Raw genomic sequence first — 25356 nt, 5'->3', positions numbered from 1 at the left:
CTCTGTAGGACGCACCGCATTGGCTGCGGCGAACGAAGAGTCCCGGTGTGTGACGGACGACGCTGCCGATGACATCATGGACAGGATCGTGCGTTCGGCCACTCAGAGTCCAAGAGAACGAGTGCAGCCCCGCGAACGACGACGCTCGCGCCTAAACCGGAAATCATGTACGTTAATCTCTTAAAGCATTAGTTCACTTCAGAATTAATATTTTCTGATCATTTACTCTCCTCCTCGTCATCCACGATTTTCATATCTTTCATTCTTCAGTGGAAAAGAAATGAAGGTTTTTGAGGAAAACATTCCAGGATGTTCCTCCATATAGTGTCTTCAATGGGGTCCAACGGGTCGAAGGTCCAGATGTGAGTTTCAGTGCAGCTTCAAAGTCTCGACACGATCCAGCCGAGGAATAAGAGTCTCATCTAGACAAACCAGCCGACATTTTAGAACAAAATAAACATTTATATACTTTTATCCACAAATGCTCGTCTCGCACTCGCTGTGATGCGACACACATTACGTCATCAGGGTGAAAGGTCACGCGTGTTCTGGTTCAGAAATGTAGCATCGGGTGAAAATCTCCTCCGACATCATTGTTTTACCTTTATTTATCTTTTTTTTTTGTAAATGGTGTTTGACTTAGTATTTGCACGTTCACTTTATAAACACTGGGTTTGTTCTTACGCCTACGTCACGCTTGACCTTTCAACCTGATCACGTAATGTGTTGTCGCATCACAGCCAGTGCAAGATGATCATCTGTGGTTAAAAGTATATAAATGTTTATTTCTGTCATAAATGTCGGCTGGTTTGTCTAGATGAGACTCTTATTCCTCGGCTGGATCGTGTCGAGACTTTGAAGCTGCACTGAAACTCACATCTGGACCTTCGACCCGTTGGACCCCATTGAAGACACTATATGGAGGAACATCCTGGAGTGTTTTCCTCAAACACCTTCATTTCTTTTCCACTGAAGACAGAAACACATGAACATCTTGGATGACGTTGTTATCAGGACATTTTAATTCTGAAGTGAACTACTCCTTTAACCCTGTGAAGCCTGACATATGAAATAATGTCTTTTTGAAATGGAACAGTTTAGAGTAAATGTGTGTTTATAGGGTTAATAACCAGTTACTGTAGCAAATGTTCTTGATTAAAGCTGATCATGATTGTTCTTGTGTCTCAGTGAGAAGGACTCTGAAGGGTGGTTTGACCCCAGAAGAAGCCCAGGCGCTGGGATTCGACACGTCGGAGATGCCGGTGTAACGGGACGTCCCGAACTGAACCACACTGACGCTTTTGCCTTCCCAGAACTCACCTCAGGACAACACAATACCCAAGATACCACAGTAAAAACACCCTTTTAACGAATCACCTGATCATATATAGAGTGACGTCACTGCTCCGCCTCCTTTACATGCGTTTTATCCTAAGCCACGCCCTCTTATTACATCACACCACACCAGCCAATCACAAGCCTGCACTGTGACTTTTTTTTTTTATTAGTGCAAATGAGTGAAAGGACGTCAAAGAAAAGGTGAGCATATGTTTCTGCCCCCGGATGAACACTAACTCAGGGTTTTCACTGTATTCTCCACTTTAATTATTTCTATTTAAAACTCATCTCGAATGGAAAACACAGAGGAGTGATGAAATGAAGCTTTAAATCACTTCGCTTGCATCAGTCAGATCAGTAAAAATATTTTAATCAGACTGTGGTCTGATACTTTGGTTTATTTATTAAAAATGTATAAGATACGAGCATTAAGTATGTTTATAGACAGTTTTTAGACAGTGAAACAGGTTTAACACACACACAGACTCGAGATGTTAAGACTATTGTTGAGTTTTATATCTTTTGCCATATTGCAACTCTGGTGTGTGTCTGCTTTTTGAAAAATGACCCGTTTTATGATGTCAAATGCTGCAAATCCTCTGCTGTCGCTGTAGGCGTCTTCTGTCCGAGAGTTAGAGAAGATTTCAATGTGCCTTTGACACAGAAGGAACTGGAATATTAAACTCACTCGTGGGGTTTGGCCAAATCTGAGGATCCGTCACATCATGTGTATTTATTACATTCGGTTTGTTGCTGGAGTTGTTCTCCAGGTCCTGCTTCTGATTGTGTGTTTCGGAGGAGTTTTTGTTGGTTCAAGCTGTAATAAGAACCATCATGTTGCACCTTAACGTCCATTAATATGGGATTTTTATGAGAAAACAAGACTTATATAAATAACTAAAGATATAAATGAAATCTACATCAGATGCATTCTGTCTCCAGAAACTGTTAAATGTACAGAACGGTGAAACTATTTTTGACAATGAACAAGACTGTAAAAATGTTAATGCCCTTTTGTTTAGTGTTTTTTTGTAGATTGCCTGATAGATTTTCTGTACGTTAATTTAAAAAAGTGTTTTAGAGGACGTGCTCAGATCTCGTCAGCAAACGGAGTAGTTTACAGTGTTTGAACAGAGACTTGTGTTTTACTGTTATTTCAGAACCAGAACACAGACTTGCGCGATCCGCACCGCTCGTCTGTTTTACGCCTGTAACGTTCAGTAGTGAACTTGAAAGCCTTGTACTGTAACATTTCTCCACTCTGATCCGCATGCGTTCACCGCCGGCAATAAACCCTTCCTGAAGCAAGACTTGTGTTTGACTGGATGTGTGTTTCTGATCATGTTATTGGGATGATGTCCTTCAATACATATAAACATCTCCGAATGAATGCATTTTTGTATATTTTATTTGTTATTTTTCATTTTATTTATTTGTTCACTTTAAAACATGATTGTAATTTTAACTGTAAAAGACCTAAAAACCTGTTAACTGGTTAATAGTAAACACTGTCAAAGTCTCTTTCAAGGGAAGTCTCGGGCATCCAATCTCTACTTGAATGGGGGAATCCGAAATCTTAAAAACTTGTCGAACTCACATTTAAATACCATATTTCAAATCAGTAACGAAATCTGACATAAAATGTCCCATAAATGTTTTTATGCTCGAATAGCATTATAAAAGCTGACCAGCCCCGTTCTTCCTGAAAGTCCATGAAGAACTGATCAAGTCATGCCCTGCTCACACACACACACACACACACCTTGTGACAATGACAATGAAAATTAGAAGTGATCTGAAAGTTTTATACAGCGGATGTCATTGAAAACACGTTAAGTACTAAATGTGCTAAAAAGTAAACAAAAGACCCCATTTTAAACTTAAAGTTTTAAATTATTAGCACAAAAATAAATATTTTCATCAGTTTGATTGAACAGGATAAAACTTTATTAATCCCAAACAACACGTTAATCTGCCATTACAGACGATAACAATGAGCTTCATCTTTAGAAACGGTTCAGAAGGTTCACAGATTAAGCGGCCTGACAGAACAGATGCTGAAAACACCAGACCAGTGAAAGTGCAGCGATGTAGACAGGTTTCAAGAGTTGTGTAGAGAAGACAAGAGTTGTGTAGAGAAGACAAGAGTTGTGTAGAGAAGACAAGAGTTGTGTAGAGAAGACAAGAGTTGTGTAGAGAAGACAAGAGTTGTGTAGAGAAGACAAGAGTTGTGTAGAGAAGACAAGAGTTGTGTAGAGAAGACAAGAGTTGTGATTTAACAGTTGTAAGTGGGAAGTGATTCTTGCATAAAGGACTGTTAGAAAAACATCAAAAGGCATTTACTGAATATATCAAAGCTGAACTTTATGCAATATTAATGTGATCCGCTGTTGGGAACGTCTCGATGTTCCTCACAGGTCCTTCAGTGTATCCTGACCCTCGGGTTTCTCCAGCCAGTGTGGAGGCCAGCTGGCTTTAATACTGGGACGGTCCTTCACCATTTCATAATACTCCATCAGTCTGGGACATCTCTCTTTAGGACAGCTGTTAACCAGTCAGACAGATCAAACATTAAACCAGTCAGACAGATCAAACAATAAACCAGTCTAAAAGATCAAACATTAAAGGGATAGTTCACCCAAAAATGAAAATTAGCCCATGATTTACTTTATACTTTATATATATTTTTTTGAAAGTCCATTAAAGTGCACTTTTATGATGGATGGATGCACTTTAATGGACTTTCAAAAAAATATATTCGATGACTCCCATTATAAAGCTTGGAAGAGCCAGGAGCCGGTTGCACCAACAGGGCTTATGCCTGGTCTTAAGGTAAGTAGGTCTTAATTCAACATTCTAAGTCTGACCTCAAAGTTACGACAGTTGCACCATCCAGGCTTAAGTCCTCTTCTCACTAAGACCGGGCGTAAATCTTACGCCTAGTCAGTAGCAAGCGTAAATTCAAAATCTAGGCATATAATAGCGTTAATAGCTGTTATCCTGTTATAGAGAGGTTTCGATTCTGTCGGAGAGATATATATGAACTTGTTGAAGAGCTGTCACCCGACTTACAGTTTGTGTTGAACCACAACGCAGCATTGCTGTTGGAGACATGATTAATGTCCACAACTCCACCGCATGTCGATTGATTCGGCTACAAGTTAACAAAACAGCGGAAGATAGTTTACAGCGTAACCAAAGAGTATAGAAGCCCAAGAGGCGAAACTCAATAGAACGCTCCATAGCAACAGCTGCCCCCATGACGTGACGGCGCGGCCGCCATTATGGACTGAAAACTGAAGGAAAGCGCCGAAAAATAATGGGAGTCAATGGCACTGAAAAACTTAACATAACAAAAACGTAACATAACTTAATTTTTTCTGGCCGTCATATCTAAATATAAAAACAATTTAAAATGCATTAATGAGGATGACCGACGTTAAATGACGTTAAATGACAGAAAATATACGTATATGTGTTGGTTAGGAAAATAGTATTTTAGGACAAAATATTACTATAGAAGTACTATAAGACTACTATAGAAATACTATAGCGGCTCTAGGATATTATAGAGGTATTACAGAACATAACATACTTCTGTGATGTTCTGTAATACCTCTATAATATTTTTAAGCTGCTATAGTAGTCTTATCGTACTTATTTAGTATGTCCCAAATTACTATAGTATTCCTATAAGATTACTATAATATTTTGTCCCAAAATACTATAAATATGAAAACAATTATATATATATATATATATTTTGTTCGGAAATAGGCCTACTATAAGATTCCTTAGTACTTTTTAGTAATCGGCTAAAAAACTTTTAGTAATTTTAGTAATTCATTAGCCTACCACTTACGGTTAGCAAAGATACAATTATAAAATTACTGCAAAACTTTAATCTATCAATATTTATGTTCTATAGGCTATGCATTTTCCTTGTTATATGACTAACAGAAATTCATGAAATAATATAGGCTTGTCTATAGGCAGACACACAGTAATTAGATATAAGTAATAAGATATTTGTTCAAATGTTGATTTTGAAATTAGTGAACATCACCATAAATGATTTGAAATTTTTTTTATATATAATTGAACATTTCTAAAGACAGTTAATATTTTACACAGTGAACGTTTCAATGGCAAGAAAAATAATCTATGAATGTCCTATTACAGGCGGAAAGGTACAAAAAAGATGTGCAATCTAGCAAGTGCACACATGAACTATAAACACCTACTAAAATGGATTTTGCCATTGACTGGCGCTAACTATTTCAGCAGCTTTCAGTCCATAATGGCGGACGCGCCTCCGCAGCGCCATCTACAGACTGTTACCCATAACACAACAGAGTTTCGCCTCTTGGGCTTCTATACTCTTTGGCGTAACCTAGCAACAGGTCAACCGCTATAGTTCCGTGGCCATTCACATGGACGCGCAACGCTAAGACCAGGCGTAGTTAAGCCTAGGCTTAAGTTTGGTCGGTGCAACCGACGTTAGGTCAACTCTAAAGACTGGTCTTAACTAAGACCTACTTAGCAGTTAGGACCAGGCTTAGTAAAGTTGGTGCAACCGGCTCCAGGACATTTATTAATATAACTCTGATTGTATTAATCTGAAAGAAGAGTGTCATATACACCTAGGATGAGTTGAGGGAGAATAAATCATGGGATAATGTAAATGTTTGGGTGAACTATCCCTTTAAACCAGCCTCTGATCTGAACCTTAAGCTGACATTATGATTAAACATGCTGTCTACAGAGAAGGATTGATAATGATTTCACTCACTGAAATCTTGGGAAATATGCGATAACAGGGAAACAAACCACGTCCGCCATGGTGAAGTTCTTGCCGGCGAGGAACGACCCTTTACCCGTCTGACCAACAAATGAGATCGAGTTTATTAGGAGGACAATAAGGGTTCAAGTTCAATGGCCAAAGGTTGATAAAGTGAATAGTTATGCCAATAGTCATCCTCAATTCATGCCATGAATTTAATAAACATGGCATTTATAATGCAATTAATCGAAAAAAGAAATGGAAAGTTTGCATTTACTCGCTCCATTAATAGCCATTGTTTTCAGATGCTGTTGTGAGTTATTACATCTACATATATGGAAATATGAAGAGATCATCTATGGAACAACATGCATTATTAATGAGACTAGGAATCTGTATTCACACAATGATTATACAGTGGGGAGAACAAGTATTTGATACTCTGCCGATTTTGCAGGTTTTCCCACTTACAAAGCATGTAGAAGTCTGTAATTTTGATCATAGGTACTCTTCAACTGTGAGAGACAGAATCTAAAACAAAAATCCAGAAAATCACATTGTATGATTTAAGTAATTAATTAGCATTTTATTGCATGACATAAGTATTTGATGCATCAGAAAAGCAGAACTTAATATTTGGTACAGAAACCTTTGTTTGCAATTACAGAGATCATACGTTTCCTGTAGTTCTTGACCAGGTTTGCACACACTGCAGGGATTCTGGCCCACTCCTCCATACAGACCTTCTCCAGATCCCTCAGGTTTCGGGGCTGTCGCTGGGCAATGGACTTTCAGCTCCTCCAAAGATCTTCTATTGGGTTGAGGTGTGGAGACTGGCTAGGCCACTCCAGGACCTTGATATGCTTCTTACGGCGCCACTCCTTAGTTGCCCTGGCTGTGTGTTTCGGGTCGTTGTCATGCTGGAAGACCCAGCCACGACCCATCTTCAATGCTCTTACTGAGGGAAGGAGGTTGTTGGCCAAGATCTCGCTATTATCTCGCTAAATAAAGCTCTATTTTTGTCTCATCAGACCACATGACCTTCTCCCATTCCTCCTCTGGATCATCCAGATGGTCATTGGCAAACTTCAGACGGGCCTGGACATGCGCTGGCTTGAGCAGGGGGGCCTTGCGTGCGCTGAAGGATTTTAATCCATGATGGCGTAGTGTGTTACTAATGGTTCTCTTTGAGACTGTGGTCCCAGCTCTCTTCAGGTCATTGACCAGGTCCTGCCGTGTAGTTCTGGGCTGATCCCTCATCTTCCTCATGATCATTGATGCCCCACGAGGTGAGATCTTGCATGGTGCCCCAGCCCGAGGGAGATTGACCGTCATCTTGAACTTCTTCCATTTTCTAATAATTACGCCTACAGTTGTTGCCTTCTCACCAAGCTGCTTGCCTATTGTCCTGTAGCCCATCCCAGCCCTGTGCAGGTCTACAGTTTTATCCCTGATGTCCTTACACAGCTCTCTGGTCTTGGCCATTGTGGAGAGGTTGGAGAGTGTTTGATTGAGTGTGTGGACAGGTGTCTTTTATACAGGTAACGAGTTCAAACAGGTGCAGTTAATACAGGTAATGAGTGGAGAACAGGAGGGCTTCTTAAAGAAAAACTAACAGGTCTGTGAGAGCCGGAATTATTACTGGTTGGTAGGTGATCAAATACTTATGTCATGCAATAAAATGCAAATTATTTAAAACTCATACAATGTGATTTTCTGGATTTTTGTTTTAGATTCCGTCACTCACAGTTGAAGAGTACCTATGATCAAAATGACAGACTTCTACATGCTTTGTAAGTGGGAAAACCTGCAAAATCGGCAGAGTATCAAATACTTGTTCTCCCCACTGTATATTACTAATAAATCGATTAACAAATGATTTCAAGTTTGATTTCACGACTTGAGGTTTAAAAGACATTCAGTAATATTGATTTGACTGAACTGACTATCAGAAGAGAACAAAACTACGACTGAATTGATCTGATTTACAGCTGATATTGACTAATATTTGATGAAGTTTTCATCACTGATTGTGTTATTTTCCACTTTATCGCTGTAAAGCTGCTTTGAAACAGTCTGTACTGTATAAAGCGCTGTAGAAATAAAGCCGACTTGACTTTAAAACACAACCTTCTCCAAGTATCCGTCCCACAGTTTGAGTTCGGTGACGAGATTCTCTTTATTCCTCTTCAGGGCCGATTCGTGTCGCTCTCCCTCAGGGACGAACCACTCGTAATAGGCCACGTCGTCTGCACACACAAGAGTTCAACACAGAGTAAGCGGCAGTTTATTCGGCTGATCCGGCGAGCAAAGAGAGCATGTGATAGGAGGAGGATGATGACAGAAAATAAACTACATTAATTGCTATTATAAACTACAGGGTGGGCCATTTATATGGATACACCGTAATAACATGGGAATGGTTGGTGATATTAAAGTCCTGTTTGTGGCACATTAGTATATGTGAGGGGGCAAACTCCTCAAGATGGGTGGTGACCATCACATATACTAATGTGCCACAAACAGGACTTTAATATCACCAACCATTCCCATGTTATTACGGTGTATACATATAAATGGCCCACCCTGTACTTTGAGCCGGATGGGTGAAAATCTGAGTGATGCAAGTACAGATCCGTATATTCTCCTCTGAATTATACACCATTTATTTCTATATAAAATAATAAAAATATAAAAATAAAAATTTTATTCTATTTTTTCAATTAAAGCCGTATGTGTACACTAAAGTAGGCAGTTTGTATGCTTCCTGGCGGTTACACAAGTAAGAAGTTCTTAAGTTCAGTAAAACACTCAAATCACTTGTTTGAAGAGGTTTCTGGACTTTAAATAAAAAGGCTACCATGGTTCCAAATGCCATCATTTCTGATTGCTTTGAGATATTAACACAAACTGTGGCCAAGATGCAGTTAACGAAATTTTTGCATCACTTTTTCTAAGGTTTTCTCAGCAGTGTTGTAACATAAGAACCTCCAAACATGATAAAAATATACCTTCAAAATATTAAAGGTTTCTATCAAAGGAGACCATGTTTTTGATACCTTTTTTTTTTTTTTTTGGTAAAGTTATAAGCCATTACTTTTAAGTTTGCCATGTGAAATAATTAAAAATACCTTCCAGCTGTAAAGAGTAAATAGTGACAGTCTACAGAGAGCTTAAAGTCCCCCTGTAGTCAAAAATATTAACTCTTAAAACTAACATTTGATCACCAAAATGACATTAAAAAAATTTCTTCAAAAAAATTTCTTCATGCCTTAAAATATCTTGAACTCATCACCCTTGCCTCATTTAGTATACGCAGTTCTATGAATATGCAAATGAGCCCCGCCTCCACTCACTCACTCAGCTCAGAGATCCACTGGTTGACGATCACACGTTGATCTGATTGGTTACAAGGTAGTTTGTGATGTCAGAAACACCAACGTGTTTGAGACTGTCTTTGGTTCACTGCAGTTTTAAGGAGGAAATACTCAGCAATGCTGTCGACATATGAATTTACACATGGTTTGTCTTAAAGCATATTAAAAACACCACATAGACACATAAACAACATTAAAAACTGGATTTTCATCACAGGGGGACTTTAAATCTTGCAAACATCAGGCTGTCAATTAATAAACACTTGTCATAAACTTACTTTTTTGTCTTATTTCTAAACCGGTATCATAAACCACGAGTGCTTGAGTTACTCTGGTATTGTTTGGACAGCTTTAAATGTACGTTCACTTACACATTTTTTTCTGCAGGTTGTCGGTCTCAAACATGCGCTGGTAGACGAGCGCCTGTTCGACTGGATCATCTGGGATCAGACGGGTTCCTTGAGACTTGAACGCACTCTAGAAACCAGAAACATTTATCAGTCTTTTGCGAGTGAATGCATGCAAAGTTTCTCAGAGGAATGAAAAAGTTTTGTAAATGCATGCAAAAACATTGGAATACATATTTTAATGATCAACTGTTTAGTATGAAAGCTTATTTTCACCAAATAAGAAAAAACATGCTTTTGTAAGTCAGAATTATGACATGAAAAGTCAAAATGAGTTACTATGTAATGATTAGGGCTGAACGATATATCGTTATCGTATCTATATCGAGATATGAACTTTCAAGATATTAATATCGAAAAAAGCAACGATATCGACGATATAGATTTCCCCTCTCCGCGCTCGCCCTGCATACAACTCTGGCAGTCACAACAAACATCAGTTTTACGAGTGCCCTTGAATGCACCGCTAAAGCCAGCGCGCGCACACTACCAGGGACGTGGGAACTATATTGTGAGAGGGGGGGCGGCGTTTCCATGGTGACGCGTCATTGCTTGTCACGTGACACACCGCAGCAGCAACAGCGCTGAATGAATGATGATCTGCTTTTATGTCATTTTTCCTTTTTTATTCAGAATATTCACAAATGTGTTAGCTATGGCATGAAATATCTGATATTCCGATTGTCAAATACATGCAAGTGGAAGTTTATTGTTGTTTAAACACCTTTATTACGATCGCGTTAGTTGAGCTGTATGCGCGATGGGCGCCGCCGTGTTAGTTTGTGCCGCAGACGCAGTTCAGAGAATCGGATCTGTTGGATTTACAACCTCTATGTTTACAACACGTGAATTCATCCACTTCTCCCGAAATACTGAAAAGTAAGTGGCTGGTGAACTGGGAATAGAATAGAGTAAACATTGAAGTTACTTACACAGTGTGTATCTGATATGAATAAAACGTGTCGAATTATAATGGAAAGGATTATTATTACCTCTTCCATAGACATCAGTGTGTATTTTACAAACTCTAAATGTATTGTTTTTTTAGTACTTACGTAGTCATATCGTAGTGTATCGATATCGAGATATCTGGCATGAAAATCGAGATATGAAATTTTGTCCATATCGTTCAGCCCTAGTAATGATTTCTACTTTTTATCTCAATTATCATTTAGTATGTCTTAATTATGACTTTTATATCATAAGTTTGAATTTTTAGTCATTAAGATTTACCAATTTATTATTATGTGGTGGGAATGGGCTCTCCTGGTCAAGCGAGTTTAGTCACGCTTAATTTCCCTGCAATTTGCAGGTGAATAACCCCCCAAAAGTTTTATTATTATTATTTATTTATTTAGCTATTATTTTTATTTATTTTTTTACAATAATTATAACACTTTTGGATTGTGTTTGTTTAAATTAGGTCCAGATGTGTATTTGTACGAACGCTAAAGGACCGCTGGATTCCCGCCACGCCTTCTGTTTATGGCACTGATTTACCTCCAGATACAGACACGCGGCGAAAGACTCGTTCACGATGAGGTCTCCGTGCTTGAAAGTTGGAAGCTGCAAAGTAAATAAATGTGCAATGGTAAAACAAAAGTTTGATACATGTCGTGTCTCTTTATGAAAGTTGCATTTGCAGTAAACACATAATGTAATCAGCAGAAACCCCACTCAACAGGCGATTGTCTGTGACGCACCTGAACTCTGGGATTGAGAGCCTTCACTTCTGCACACTGGTGCTCTTTCTTGTCAAACGACAGAAGTTTGTGTTTGTATCCCTGCAGTTTCTTCTCCTCCAGCGCGATCATGAGCCTCCAGCACGGCGGAGAGCCGGAGCCCCAGTAAAGCATCATATTCTGCGCCATAATGTCGAGTTTAATCAGAAATGTTGTTACAGATTTGGTTGCGTTTCGAGTCTGAAAGTGGGCGTGGTTCGCAAGTTCAAGGAGCATGCGCAGTTTATGCTCGTGTGAAGACCGCGATCAGCCTGAAGATGTCGTTGGTAGGCTACTTAAAGGAATAGTTCACCTAAAAATAAAAATTATCCAATAATATACTCACCCTCAAGCCATCCTAGGTGTATATGACTTCCTTTCGACTCCATTGCGTTAATAAATGCCTTCTGAAGCGAAGAAAAATATACATTTAAAACTGTATAAACTATAATCACTGTCATGACAAATCGAGTCAACGCTATCAGTTAATGATTAAATACTAAGTACATACGACTGATATTAACTTAAAATAGCCTATGTATAACTATATGCATTTATTACATTACTTGCATTCACTATGCATTTACTTACATTAACAAATGGAACCTTGTAAAGTGTTATTCAAAGTAAAGGAAATGATGTTTAATTTTTTTTTTTTTTTTTTTAAGAGTTAAATGTCCAAATATTTCAGTTATTAAAAGAATGTAATGATGTTGAATTAACAAGAAAAAAAAGTGATTATCATATAGTGTAATTGTGGAGGGGTTGCAGTATTTTGCTGTGTCATTGTTGACTTATCAGTCCGAAGCTTCGAAAGTCCACATGATGATGAAGATAACCTGAGCTGAAGGTGAGGCTGAAAACTGCTCAGTCACTTCATGTATGATCATCATGACTATGCTCTTCTGGAAGATGCGCTTTCATATCTCAGATTTCTGTTACTGTACGTTTCATTAAAGCTGATTTTGCCTTAAAATGAGCATTGGCTCCCCAATTATTTTAAAAGTATTTCATTCAAACATTAAAATCCTCTGAATTCCTGATCTCAGTCAAGTTTTAGCTGCACACAAGAATCATTGTGTGATTTCTATTTTTTGCAACAATAACTTTCTTTGTAGTTTTTTTTTTTTTAACTCTCCCAGAACATTGCATGAAGTTTTTGTTTAGATTTTTGTAATAACCTAAAAAGAACAGAACATTCTGTAATGGTTAATTTTTATGTTTTATTTGTATAACCATAAAAACCATTCCATAATGCTTGATCTGTGCACTAGTTTCAATTTTACGGACTTTACTTTGTATTCCTCAGTTTCCTTTGTTCATAGTTTCCCACCTATGTTTCCCACCAGTCAGAGCTTTGAAATTAGTTTCATATATATGAATATCAGATGATGTCACCAACGTCTCCTCGCTGACGTCACTTACTTCTAAAATGGGGCAAATGTTTCGTAAAAAACTGGGCGCCGCCATTGATTAGCGGACCATCACCTGCTGTTAGCACTCCACTGACTCCCATTCATTTTGGCGTCACTTTGACAGCAAATAACTTTACATTTGAGGCGTTTTAAGACTCCATTTGTCCATTATTTATTTCTAAAGAAACACGACAATGTATAAAAGGCTCCATTACCTTGTATCTTACGTTATGGCCCCGTAGAAGCAGTTTTTGTACAAATAGGCTAATGATTGTGTCATCGCCACGCGACTCTCTGTCGCACAGTAGAGAGATTACCGTAGGTATTATACGTAATGATATTTTTTGAAAGTAGCGTTTCTTTTAATGGCAGTCGAGGTGCGAAATGTTGTCTTTCGTAATCTTTTACTGTATCCGTACGAAGCTGTAAATAGTAGCAAGTTAGCTAGTTAATGCTTGTCAGTGCCACAGACAGTACTCGGTTAGGTACTCAAGATGGCGGCAGTCAACTGGAAAAAGAGAGGATGACGTAAGAGGTCACGTGACTGATATTCATGAATAGCATTTAATCAACTGAAGAAATAAGATCCGTCAAAACCTGTTCAAAACACGTAATAATTCCAACTGTATAGATAAAATATTAAGCCAGGATTAAGCGTATAGTGTAAAAACTAAAGCACAGAAATGAATCCTTTCTTCTCCACAGAAAGACGTGCGCGCACTCGCGTAATTTAAAAATTAACGGTTATTTCGTTTTACTGCTGACTGACTGACATTAGTTCATCGATCTCTTTATTGAATTACTTAGAATTATTAATATAGATATGAGAGCAACTATGATTTCGGAGAGATTTGACACGCCTGATTGAAGAGTTTTAATTATTTATACTGATATCCTACTTTAATTAATTTCTTTTTTCATTTTTTTAATGTCAGTGAACACATTGCATACATGAAAAACCTTTCAAAGCCATACTTTATGTTGAAGTCATTGTTATTTGGTGTAAAAGAAATGTAAAATCTAGGTACCCCATGCAAATTTTACTAATGGACAAATTTTATCTTAATCAATCTTCCGGTTGATGTGCTTAGATTATTTTCATAAATTCAGCAATAAATAAGATAGCCTATGTATAATGATTATAGGCGTTTCATACCAGCTGGATCGACAAAGACGGATTGCAGGCTGATTATTTATTTACTTTTTTATTTGGTGTACGAATATGGAGAATAAACATGCTATATATGAAAAAATATTTGAGAAATGTAATCGTTAAATTGAAACCCAGACCGTGTGAAATCCATGTGTACCAGATGTGGGCCGGACCTGGGCCGACATGTGGCTGTCTGGGAATGAATCAGCTAAAATGTAAACAATTAAGATCCCATTTCAAACGACTTATATTTTGTGTTAATAATTTAAAACTGAACCATATTTTTCATTTCTTGTAATGATGGTAAATAATTTCCTCAGCTTGATTGAACAGCATAAAATGTATTAATCCCAAACAACAGACAACAACATAGTGTCGGCCCAGATCCGGCCCACATTGTTGCTGTCTGGGGTTAATCTGCCATTACAGACGATAACAAGCTTCATCTTTAGAAACTGTTCAAAATAAAGTTCACAAATGAAGCGGATGCTGAAAACGTCAGACAAATGAAAGGTGCAGCGATGTAAACAAGACAAGAGTTGTGATTTAACAGTTGTAGGTGTAAAATTGATTAGTAAGAGAGACTTCTGAAAAATTTCTTGCATAAAGGACTGTTAGAAAACATCACATGCAATTACTGAATACATCAAAGCTGAACTTTATGCAATATTACTTTTCTACACCAAAAGCGCTATATAAAGGAACATGACTTGACTATTAATCTGATTCTGTGATGATCCAGAGCTGTTGAGGATGTTTCGATGTTCCTCACAGGTCCTTCAGTGTATCCTGACCCTCAGGATCATCCAGCCATTCCAGAGGCCAGCTGGCTTTAATACTGGGACGGTCCTTCACCATTTCATAATACTCCATCAGTCTGGGACATCTCTCTTTAGGACAGCTGTTAACCAGTCAGACAGATCAAACATTAAACCAGTCTAACAGATCAAACATTAAACCAGTCAGACAGATCAAACAGATCAAACAGATCAAACAATAAACCAGTCTAAAATATCAAACATTAAACCAGTCTAAAAGATCAAACATTACACCAGTCTAAAAGATCAAACAATAAACCAGTCTAAAAGATCAAACATTAAACCAGTCAGACAGATCAAACATTAAACCTTAAGCTGACATTATGATTAAACATGCTGTCCACGGAGAAGGACTGATAATGATTTCACTCACTGAAGTCGTGGGAAATATGCGATAACGGGGAAACAAACCACGTCCGCCATGGTGAAGTTCTTGCCGGCGAGGAACGACCCTTTACCCATCTGACCAACAAATGAGATCAAGTTTATTAGGACAATAAGGGTTCAAGTTCAATGGCCAAAGGTTGATGATAATAGTTATGGCATTTGGCAATAGTTATCATCTATTTATGGCATTCATAATGCAATTAATTTCAAAAAGAATGAATGAAAGAGGCAGCGAATCAGGTTCGTTGTATTAAATCCTTTAGCCAATGTTCCTGATATTTCTTTAGAACATGAAAAGGGTCTATTGCGCTAAAGTTTGATGTCGTCATGTTGGAATCGTTTCGTGAGATCGTGAGACTATCGATTAGGGCTGCCCGCTAATAATCGACTCGAAGAGGCTTAGTCCAACAAATATTGTATTAGTCGGTTGGTCATTTACATTTATGCATTTTGGCAGACGCTTTTATCCAAAGCCGCTTACATTGCATGTCAAGGTACACATTTACATTCTTAACAGTTCTTGCTTTCCCTGGGAATCAAACCCATGACCTTGGCGTTGCAAGCGCTAACGCTCTACTGTTTGAGCTACAAAACCTTGTGGCGAAGTTGCGTAATCTGTGAGGGACAGATCGTTAACGGCGGGTACTTGTGGTAATCGGACAGGAAAATCCAAACGTTTGCCTATCATCTATCGAGCTTAAATATGGCTTATTATTATTTGAAACATGCAAGTAGTAGCAACTTTACATGGCCGCTCGTTATAATGCTAACCTAGATAAATGTGTGCTAGCCGATTATTAGGCTAGAAATTTATGTGTGTGCGTGTGAGCGCTGATTAGGCGATGTACGCAATTTAGAGCTTAGATTCTCTGCCCGAGCCCGAACTTGACCCGCGGGCCGGGCCGATATTTCCCCCACTATCCTCGGGTCGGGCCAGGCCCTTGATCAAGTATTTGTGTTACAAGATGCAACACGTCGCACCATCACACCAGGGCTAGAGATAGCCTTATAGGCTTTAAAAATATTTATCTTGTTTAAAAAATATTCTATATTCTAAAACCTTGTTGAATGATATTACAGTAGTAGCCTAGGCCTACTCCTCCTAGGCCATCCAAAGTTCATTTTTGTTCATTTTCTGCATTCATCACTGTTCACGTTTTTTTTAACGTTTTTTCATTCGGATTTGCGATCCATTCCATTCTGACTAAACAAACAACGCAGTTTACATGCTTCCTCCTTGTTGCATTATTCATTAAGATAATTATTAATAAATGCACGCACAATTATCTGTGAACTTGATAAATGTTGATAAATGTTTTACTATGCACAGACAAATGCCTTTCAACTTGTGTGTGCAAAATTCAGAATTAAATGAATGTGCAGCAATTTGTACAAATAGAGAGTCTGTAGGCCTACTATATGTGTTGTAGTCATTAAATAAGCTCATTTAGTTTCATATTTGTTAAAATAATCTATGCTGATTATGAAAAGTGAATATCATGAGTAAGATAGGATGCGCAATATATCGGGAGACAGAGTGGGTCAGACATGATTTTGACCACTTCATTAAGTTTTGTAGAAAGCCTTTCTTTAAAGTGAATTTCGTTTTGTATAAATTGTATACATTTTTTATTTTATTTTTATCAACTAATTGCCTGGATTTAATAAATAAGCAGCAAATATAGCAGACAATATAATCATCGAGGTGCCGGTTTGCAGCGGTCACTTGCATTGCACGTGAACTGGAGCGCATCTCATCATAAATTAACTGAAACTCAGTGTATGCCTCACAGACATGAGAAATACATCTAAAGAAAGCTTGAAATGTCTTTAAACGAAACAATTCAAAACGGAAAGAAATAGTCTACTCTCTGATTATGTAATCCATTATGTGGTTTTCTCTATAGGCGCGTTCACTACGGAGATGGCCATCGTCAACTTCATCTTTGCAGCCGACACTGACACAGAAAACACTAGTTTATTAAAGGGGTGGTTGATTGCCGTTTCACTTTTTTCATTTTAAATACTGTGTAATGTTGCTGTTGGTGCATGAACAGTATCTGCAAAGTTGCTGCGCTGAAAGTTCAACGTAAGCGGAGATATTGTCTTTTAAAAATCAGGAAGTTTAATGCCTACAAAACCGACTCGAATGGGACTACAACGAGATACTTCCCGGGTTTTATACGTAACTAACCCATACATTTACATCCACCCTCCCTCCGGAACATGTTCTGCTGTCGAAGAGGAGGAGTTATAGTGGAGAGCTGTAGCTGTCAGGTCTTCTGTGTTCAGGCTTCCTACAGATGCTGTAGTTCGTCAACAATGGTTAAAATTTAAGTTTGATTATGTTCCTGACAATTACAATCGTAGTTTAGCTCTCTGTGCTGCGCATTTTACAGAAGACAGCTTCCAGAATCTACACGAGTTCAATGCCGGATTCAACAAGAAACTATTACTCCAACATGAAGCAGTTACAGCTTTAAAACCAGAGGCCACAACCTGCAAGTAAGATTTAATCATTTTAAATGTATTTGCCTGTATAATTTAAGACGTAATTTTTTAGTTTTATCAAGGATGTAAACAAATGCCAGCGCTGGCTTTAGTATATGACAGATGCGTACAAACATTTTGGACCCGAATTTGTAATATGTACAAATTTTGTAAACGTATTTTCCATGTATACTTTATGACGTAATTTTTTGATTTGATCAAGAACGCAAACCAATGCCAAAGCTGTTTGTTTATAGTAGCTAGTTAGTTCGATGCTATTTTGTGTGTATAAGAAACGTGTACAAACTATCGCAACAGCGAACTTCAGCTGCTGTTATCACATGTACACCTAAAGAAAACGACAAACTGAGTAAACTACCGGTAAGTTTTGTGAATAGTTAAACGGTTGTTCATTCTATCAATAAAACAATATCTTTAAAAAACGGTATTACTCAGTCATGTATTCAGTTATATTAAATGTTTAACCAGGGGGAAAGCGTATCTCAAAAGCTAACAAACAGCAGTAGCATTTTCAAGTAACAGCGTGTGGAAATTCTTTGAGAAAATAATAATAATTAAAAAAAAATTACCATTCAGAAACGTTTAGTAAGAGCCGTGTTTGCGGAGGTTCTGCTTGACTCTCTTCATCACCGCTCTCTGGGTCTGATTCTGGCTCAAACTGATGAGGCAATATTGACACCATTACATTTGACCGGAGCACATGCAACTGTCGCCCGTAAAGGTAATGGGCGTGAAGATTCCGGACGCAGTTTAGCCAATTACAACACACCGGCCGAACTAACCAATCTGAGCCCATTGCCTCTTTCTGAGGGAGTGGTTTCATAGAATCAGGAAGTCAACCGGTCGTTCAAATGACAGAGGAGGAAGCGGCTTACAATAAAGGTGAAATTTATGAAAAATAAGGCGTTTTTTAACAAATGAAACACGAAGACATGTTATATTGCAGCCCATAAACACAATCAAGCAAAGAAAAAAGGCAGTAAACCACCCCTTTAATAAAAATCAATGCAGGCGTGTCACCGGATTTACAAACGCACATCTTGCTTGTTGCATGCACACGTGTCTAAATAATGAGATATTATGTTGAAATAACATTATTAATAATAATAAATCTTTAAGAATATTTTAAACGAACATGCTAAATGTTCTTGTTCAATTTAATAAAATGAATACTTTAATTGTGACAATTAAAATAATTAAATATTAAGTGGCCAATTTTTGTAATAGTATTTATATATGATATATCTAGCACCCCCTCAGCATCTGCGTTAAAAATTCTCTGGCGCCCCCCCCTGGTAATAACGGCCCACGTATTGGAAAATGGTCGGGTTTAAATCGGGCTCATAATTACAGTTAATGTGTCAGGCCGGGCCAGCGATCTAGCGCTACTAGCGATCGAGTCAGAGAATTCGATTATCGGCCAATACTGATCAATCGGGAGAATCCCTGTTAAAACACAACCTTCTCCAAGTATCCGTCCCACAGTTTGAGTTCGGTGACGAGATTCTCTTTATTCCTCTTCAGGGCCGATTCGTGTCGCTCTCCCTCAGGGACGTACCACTCGTAGAAGGCCACGTCGTCTGCACACACAAGAGTTCAACACAGAGTAAGCGGCTGACCGTCGTCCGCTCAGAGTGAAACTGCTAACCACTTAAAGCGCTGTTGGACATCATCGAGTGCAAGAACCATGACGACACGTTTGTTTTCTTAATGCAAACCGTGAGCAAAGAGAGCAAGAGGCAGGAGGACGATGACAGCGAATAAACTACATTAATTACTATAATAAACTATTTTGAACCGGATGAAGATCTGAGTAGAGATACGTTATTGTTCTTACTGTTAAAGACCTGTGAAAGCTTATATGAGGAGGCTAATGCTGTATAATGCTATAGGCTAACTGCTGAAATTAATTTTATTAATATATCCATTCACTGTGTTTGACGTGCATGTTAACTCTTTCCCCGCCAATTTTCCGGCAACCCATGTTTCCACTGTTATACGGTCGGGGGCGCTATTGCACATCATCTGAAAGAGTACTGAATCTCAGGATCAAAACATGAAGAAGAAGCTGAAACAAGCGATAGAAGCATTGCTGACGCTCATGTAAATTATTACGCGATCATCAAACAGCTATAAACCAAAACCGCGGAACGTTTCTGAATGAAATGTTGAAGCCATGAAGAGTTTCGCCTGTAAAGCTTTAGGGGGGTGAACACCGACTAGGAGAAATGAGTCGTCGCACAGCTTTAAATGTACGTTCATGATTTAAATCACTTACACATTTTCTGCTGCAGGTTGCTGGTCTCGAACATGCGCTGGTAGACGAGCGCCTGTTCGGCTGGATCATCTGGGATCAGACGGGCTCCTTGAGACTTGAACGCACTCTAGAAACCAGAAACATTTATCAGTCTGTGACGTGACCCTCATCTTTGTGTTTGGATCTGTTCAGTTACTACAAAAAAAAAAAAAAAAATCAATTGTTATTACTACTCTTCCTTGAAAGCATTGATTCAATTTCAAAAGCAAATGCTAACCAATTATTTAAGAGTTGAGCAGCGACCTCATTGGCTACTGATACAGCAGGAACCAATCAGCTTTGTGTAACATATACATGCAATATAAACATGGAGAGTCTACATTGGAACTTATAAAAAATCTATTTTAATCTACTCTGAACCGGAATAAAATAATCCCTCAATTTAATGCTCTTAGCTTTTCTTAAACTCTTGAAAACTAGAACAAAGTGATTATTTGTAACTCACCTATCCCAGTTTGACAGACAATATTAATATTATTGTTGTTTATTTGGACTGTAATCCTGCGAGATGTCGCCGACTCAAACGCAGTGCTCTGTGTTTGTATAAAACCGAAGGAAACATTAATCACTGATTGTTGTTAGGTCATATATTTTGTTTGTCCCTATTCAAATGTTTTATGAATACATGCAATATTGAAATACAATTTTTGGTAACGTCTCTTAACTGTACAGTATGAAAGCCCATTTTCGCCACATTAGAAAAACATTAGACTTACATGCTTTTGTAAGTCATAATTATGACATAAAAAGTCAAATTGATGATATACTAATTAATGATTATGAAAGTCAAAACTCTGATTTACATTTTCATAATAATGACAAAAAGTTGAAATTGACAAAAACTCCCCAGACAGCAACATAGCCCAGATCCGGCCCAGATCCAGTACACGTTCGCATTCCACACGGCTCAGATGTGGGCCGGATCTGGGCCAACACTATGTTGCTCTCTGGGTAATAATTATGACTAGTGATGGTGAAATGAAGCTTTGTGAAGCACCGGGGCTTTCCCCCCCGACTGTTTCGTAAAATGGTTCATTACTCAAAGCTTTTCAACACGTTGCACACTAACGACATATTGTGGTCAAAAGGTGGAAAAGCTGCCTTTCTGTCCCAGAAGACCGTTTTTTTATTTTTTTTTATTATTATTTAATAAATCACTTTGTGCTCTGTAAACCACAAAGCAATACAATTAATCCTCATAATTCATGTGTTAGTGTTGATGTAGTTCTTATACAATGTATGAACAAACAACTGTATGAATTAATTTATGAAAAAAAATAATAATAAATGGGACTAATTCACTTGTACAGAAACAGTTCTTATGAATCTGCTTTGATCTACAAATGCAGCCTTATTCACATACACTTTAGCCTCAGTCCTAATCCTACAAGTTCATAGGCAAGGCTCATGTAGGCATATATAATCAAAATAAAAATAAAATTGTTGTGGAATGAAGTGCTTGTGAACTGGGGAGCTGACATTTTTTTTGTGGGTAATTCAATAAATTAAAGTTTTTTTTATTAAGGAACAGTGCCCGGTTGCATAAAGCACCTTAAGTGTAATTTTCCCTTAAGTTCGCCCTTATGTTTCCCTTAAACCTAAGGGTGTTGCAGAAAAAAAACCTTAAGTGTTACTTAAGGCTTACTTTAAGTGAAACGTCATAAACACTTAGAATTTCCCTTAAATGCTGTTTTTTCACTTAAATAATCCCTTAAAAAGTGTTAAGTGTTGCATAAAACCCCTTAACGGTCATTTCCCTAAGTATAACTTAAGGTTTGGAAATCGTAACCTTAAGAGTAACGCGGACAAAAATAAGACGACATGGCTGAATTTATGGAAGATCATTATGTGCCAAGAAGAATTTTTAGGGATGGGAGAACCCTTTGGACCATTTTAGCGATGAAAAATTGTTGCAAGAATACCGATTTGATCGACGCGCAATATTTGCGCAATACATCGCTAATAAACTAGGGAGCGACCTTGACCATGTCACACATCGCAACCACTCTTTACCTGTGGTGTTACAACTGCTTATAGCACTGCGTTTTTTTGCAACTGGGAGTTTTCAGTAGTGGGATATGTTTTACATGTGCATAAATCGGCTACCATTCAATAAATGTAGGCTACAATTAGTGTGTATCGGATTTTCAGGTGATATTCTCAATTCATTCAGTTAACGGACGCTCTGAGGTAAAGTGTTCAGACTGCAGACTTATAGCAACGATTATATTTAATTGTACAGAACAGTCATAACATAACATAACGTACAGACATTATCTTAATTCCATAATGTCCTTAAACATAACAATATTGCTGGCCATAAACTGAGAAAGTGCGCGTCCGGTGTGTGATACAGTTGTAGACGCGACGTGGCGTGTTAGTGTTTTGCGTATCTATGGCAACAACAGACTTTTATAACGTGAATCCAGGATCGCTGTCGTGAAACACTTAAATGTTTCCCTTACCTAAGAGAACCATTTAAGAGATTATATGCAACACCCTTAAGTTATTCTCTTGGGTAAGGGGAAATCGCCCCTTAAGTATCATACTTAAGGGAAAAACTTAAGGTGCTTTATGCAACTGGGCACAGGACTTGTTCAACAGTGTGAGGGCTAAGTCTATTTCTTTTTTTTATATACTTCTACCAAAGGGCACGACACTCGAAACCTGCTCAAGGGGTTCATGCTATTTTTTAATCTGAATACGAAGTAATCACGTGACTGTGTGTGGAAACGAAGCTTTGGACGTCACAGATCACGTGGTTATGGCAAAACAAATCAAGCTCCGATACAGTGCTTCAATGTGAGATGTTTTGTTTTTTTGGTACAAGCTTCGAAGCCTCGGTGCCGAACGTCACATCATTAATTATGACATTAAAAGCTGAAATTATAACAAAGTCAAAATGAGTTAATGTTATTTTTTCTACCTTTTATTTCAATTATGACTGTTGAGTATGTCATAATGACTTTTATATCATAACTTTGACTTTTTAGTAATTAAGATTTACCAATTTATTTTGAGTTCAGTCACGCTTAATTTCCCGGATTTGGCAGGTAAATCCCCCATCCCCATCTCTTCCTGTGCATCCTATTTTCTTATTCACAATAATTATAACACTTTTGGATTGTGTTTGTTTAAATTAGGTCCAGATGTGTATTTGTACGAACGCTAAAGGACCGCTGGATTCCCGCCACGCCTTCTGTTTATGGCACTGATTTACCTCCAGATACAGACACGCGGCGAAAGACTCGTTCACGATGAGGTCTCCGTGCTTGAAAGTTGGAAGCTGCAAAATAAATAAATGTGCAATGGTAAAACAAAAGGTAGTCAAATGTCGTGTCTCTTTATGAAAGTTGCATTTGCAGTAAACACGTAATGTAATCAGCAGAAACCCCACTCAACAGGCGATTGTCTGTGACGCACCTGAACTCTGGGATTGAGAGCCTTCACTTCTGCACACTGGTGCTCTTTCTTGTCAAACGACAGATGTTTGTGTTTGTATCCCTGCAGTTTCTTCTCCTCCAGCGCGATCATGACCCTCCAGCACGGCGGAGAGCCGGAGCCCCAGTAAAGCATCATATTCTGCGCCATAATGTCGAGTTTAATCAGAAATGTTGTTACAGATTTGGTTGCGTTCCAAGACTGAACTTGGTAGGCGTGGCCTACTTTAACTGTTCGCAAGTTCAAGGAGCATGCGCAGTTTATGCTCGTGTGAAGACCGTGATCTGTCTGAAGATGTCGTTGGTAGGCTACTTAAAGGAATAGTTCACCTAAAAATAAAAATTATCCAATACTCCTCAAGCCATCCTAGGTGTATGAATTCCTTTTAGCCACACACAATTAGAGTTATATTAAAAAATATATATTTATAATGGCAGTGAATGGTAACAGATTTTGAAGCTCAAAAAAACGCATCCTTCCATCGTAAAAGTAATCCATATCCATTCGACTCCAGTGCGTTATTAAATGCCTTCTGAAGCGGAGAAAAATATCCATTTAAAACTTTATAAACTATAATCACTGTCATGACAAATCGAGTCAACTATCAGTTAATGATTACACTAAGTAGCCTACACACGACTGATATTATGTATAGCTTACTGGCCTATGCATTTACTTGCATTACTTGCATTTACTTGCTTATGCATTTACTTACATTAACAAATGGAACCTTGTTGTAAAGTGTTATTCAAAGTAAAGGAAGATTTGTTTAAATTTTACAGCATTAATAAATTGAAGAAATGAGATCCGTCAAATCATGTAATAATTCCAACTGTATAGATAAATAAAATATTAAGCCAGGATTAAGCGTATAGTGTAAAAACTAAAGCACAGAAATCCTTTCTCGTCCACAGAAAGACGTGCGCGCACTCGCGTAATTTAAAAATTAACGGTCATTTCGTTTTACTGCTGACTGACTGACATTAGTTTATCGATCTCTTTATTTAATAATTACTTACGATTAATATAGATATTAGAGTAACTATGATTTCGGAGAGATTTGAAACGCCTGATTGAAGAGTTTTAAGTTTGTATACTGATATCCTACTTCAATTTCGCTTCTTTCATTTTTTTAATGTCTGTGAATAAATTTTATACATGAAATTTTTTTTCAAAGGTTTCAATTTAAAACTGAACCAATTTTTTTATTTCTTGTAATGATGGTAAATAATTTCCTCAGCTTGATTGAACAGCACAAAACTTTATTAATCCCAAACAACAGACAACAACATAGTGTCGGCCCAGATCCGGCCCACATTGTTGCTGTCTGGGGTTAATCTGCCATTACAGACGATAACAAGCTTCATCTTTAGAAACTGTTCAAAATAAAGTCAACAAATGAAGCGGCCTGACAGAACAGATGCTAAAAACGTCAGACAAATGAAAGATGCAGCGATGTAAGGGTCATTCTACGAAAATGGTGGCTTTCCTGTTCCGGCCTCAACCACCAGGAAAAACACTTAAAAGTGTCAGATAATGACACAAAATATGTTTTTTATTTTATTTTTTTGTGTTTAAGCCGACCTCTTGGTCCGCCACGGGAGAGACATAACGGATGCAATGTCTTTCTACCAGGAGTTGAGGAACTCTGGCAGTCAAATACAGTTGTATTATGTCAGCGAGGAAGA

At 38.0% G+C, this 25356-nt stretch overlaps 2 protein-coding genes across 2 annotated transcripts in view; one reads left to right on the top strand and one right to left on the bottom strand.

The window, feature by feature from the left end:
* Window positions 1-2648, top strand: part of fhod3a (formin homology 2 domain containing 3a) — a 62443-nt gene extending 59795 nt beyond the window's left edge. The window contains exons 19-20 of the mRNA XM_081375722.1: window positions 9-167; window positions 1189-2648. Coding sequence (XP_081231848.1) covers window positions 9-167; window positions 1189-1268 — 239 coding nt within the window. The 3' untranslated portion in view covers window positions 1269-2648. The remainder of the gene's footprint in view (window positions 1-8; window positions 168-1188) is intronic.
* Window positions 2649-3262: 614 nt separating this feature from the next.
* LOC308696821 (uncharacterized protein) lies at window positions 3263-23900 on the bottom strand. The gene is made up of 12 exons (XM_081375721.1): window positions 23651-23900; window positions 23448-23513; window positions 20189-20294; window positions 19372-19490; window positions 15386-15474; window positions 14967-15095; window positions 11609-11888; window positions 11406-11471; window positions 9870-9975; window positions 8252-8370; window positions 6131-6219; window positions 3263-3882 (listed from the first exon to the last, which is right to left on the bottom strand). The coding sequence occupies exons 1-12, from the start codon at window positions 23816-23818 to the stop codon at window positions 3750-3752; spliced, it is 1470 nt and encodes a 489-aa protein (XP_081231847.1). The 5' UTR covers window positions 23819-23900; the 3' UTR covers window positions 3263-3749.
* Window positions 23901-25356: the final 1456 nt, after the last annotated feature.

This window comes from Scardinius erythrophthalmus (assembly GCF_964197995.2).
Source record: "Scardinius erythrophthalmus genome assembly, chromosome: 10".
Classification (NCBI taxonomy): domain Eukaryota; kingdom Metazoa; phylum Chordata; class Actinopteri; order Cypriniformes; family Leuciscidae; genus Scardinius; species Scardinius erythrophthalmus.
The sequence above is the reverse complement of the archived record's forward strand: the minus strand, read 5'-3'. Positions and strand labels throughout refer to the sequence as shown.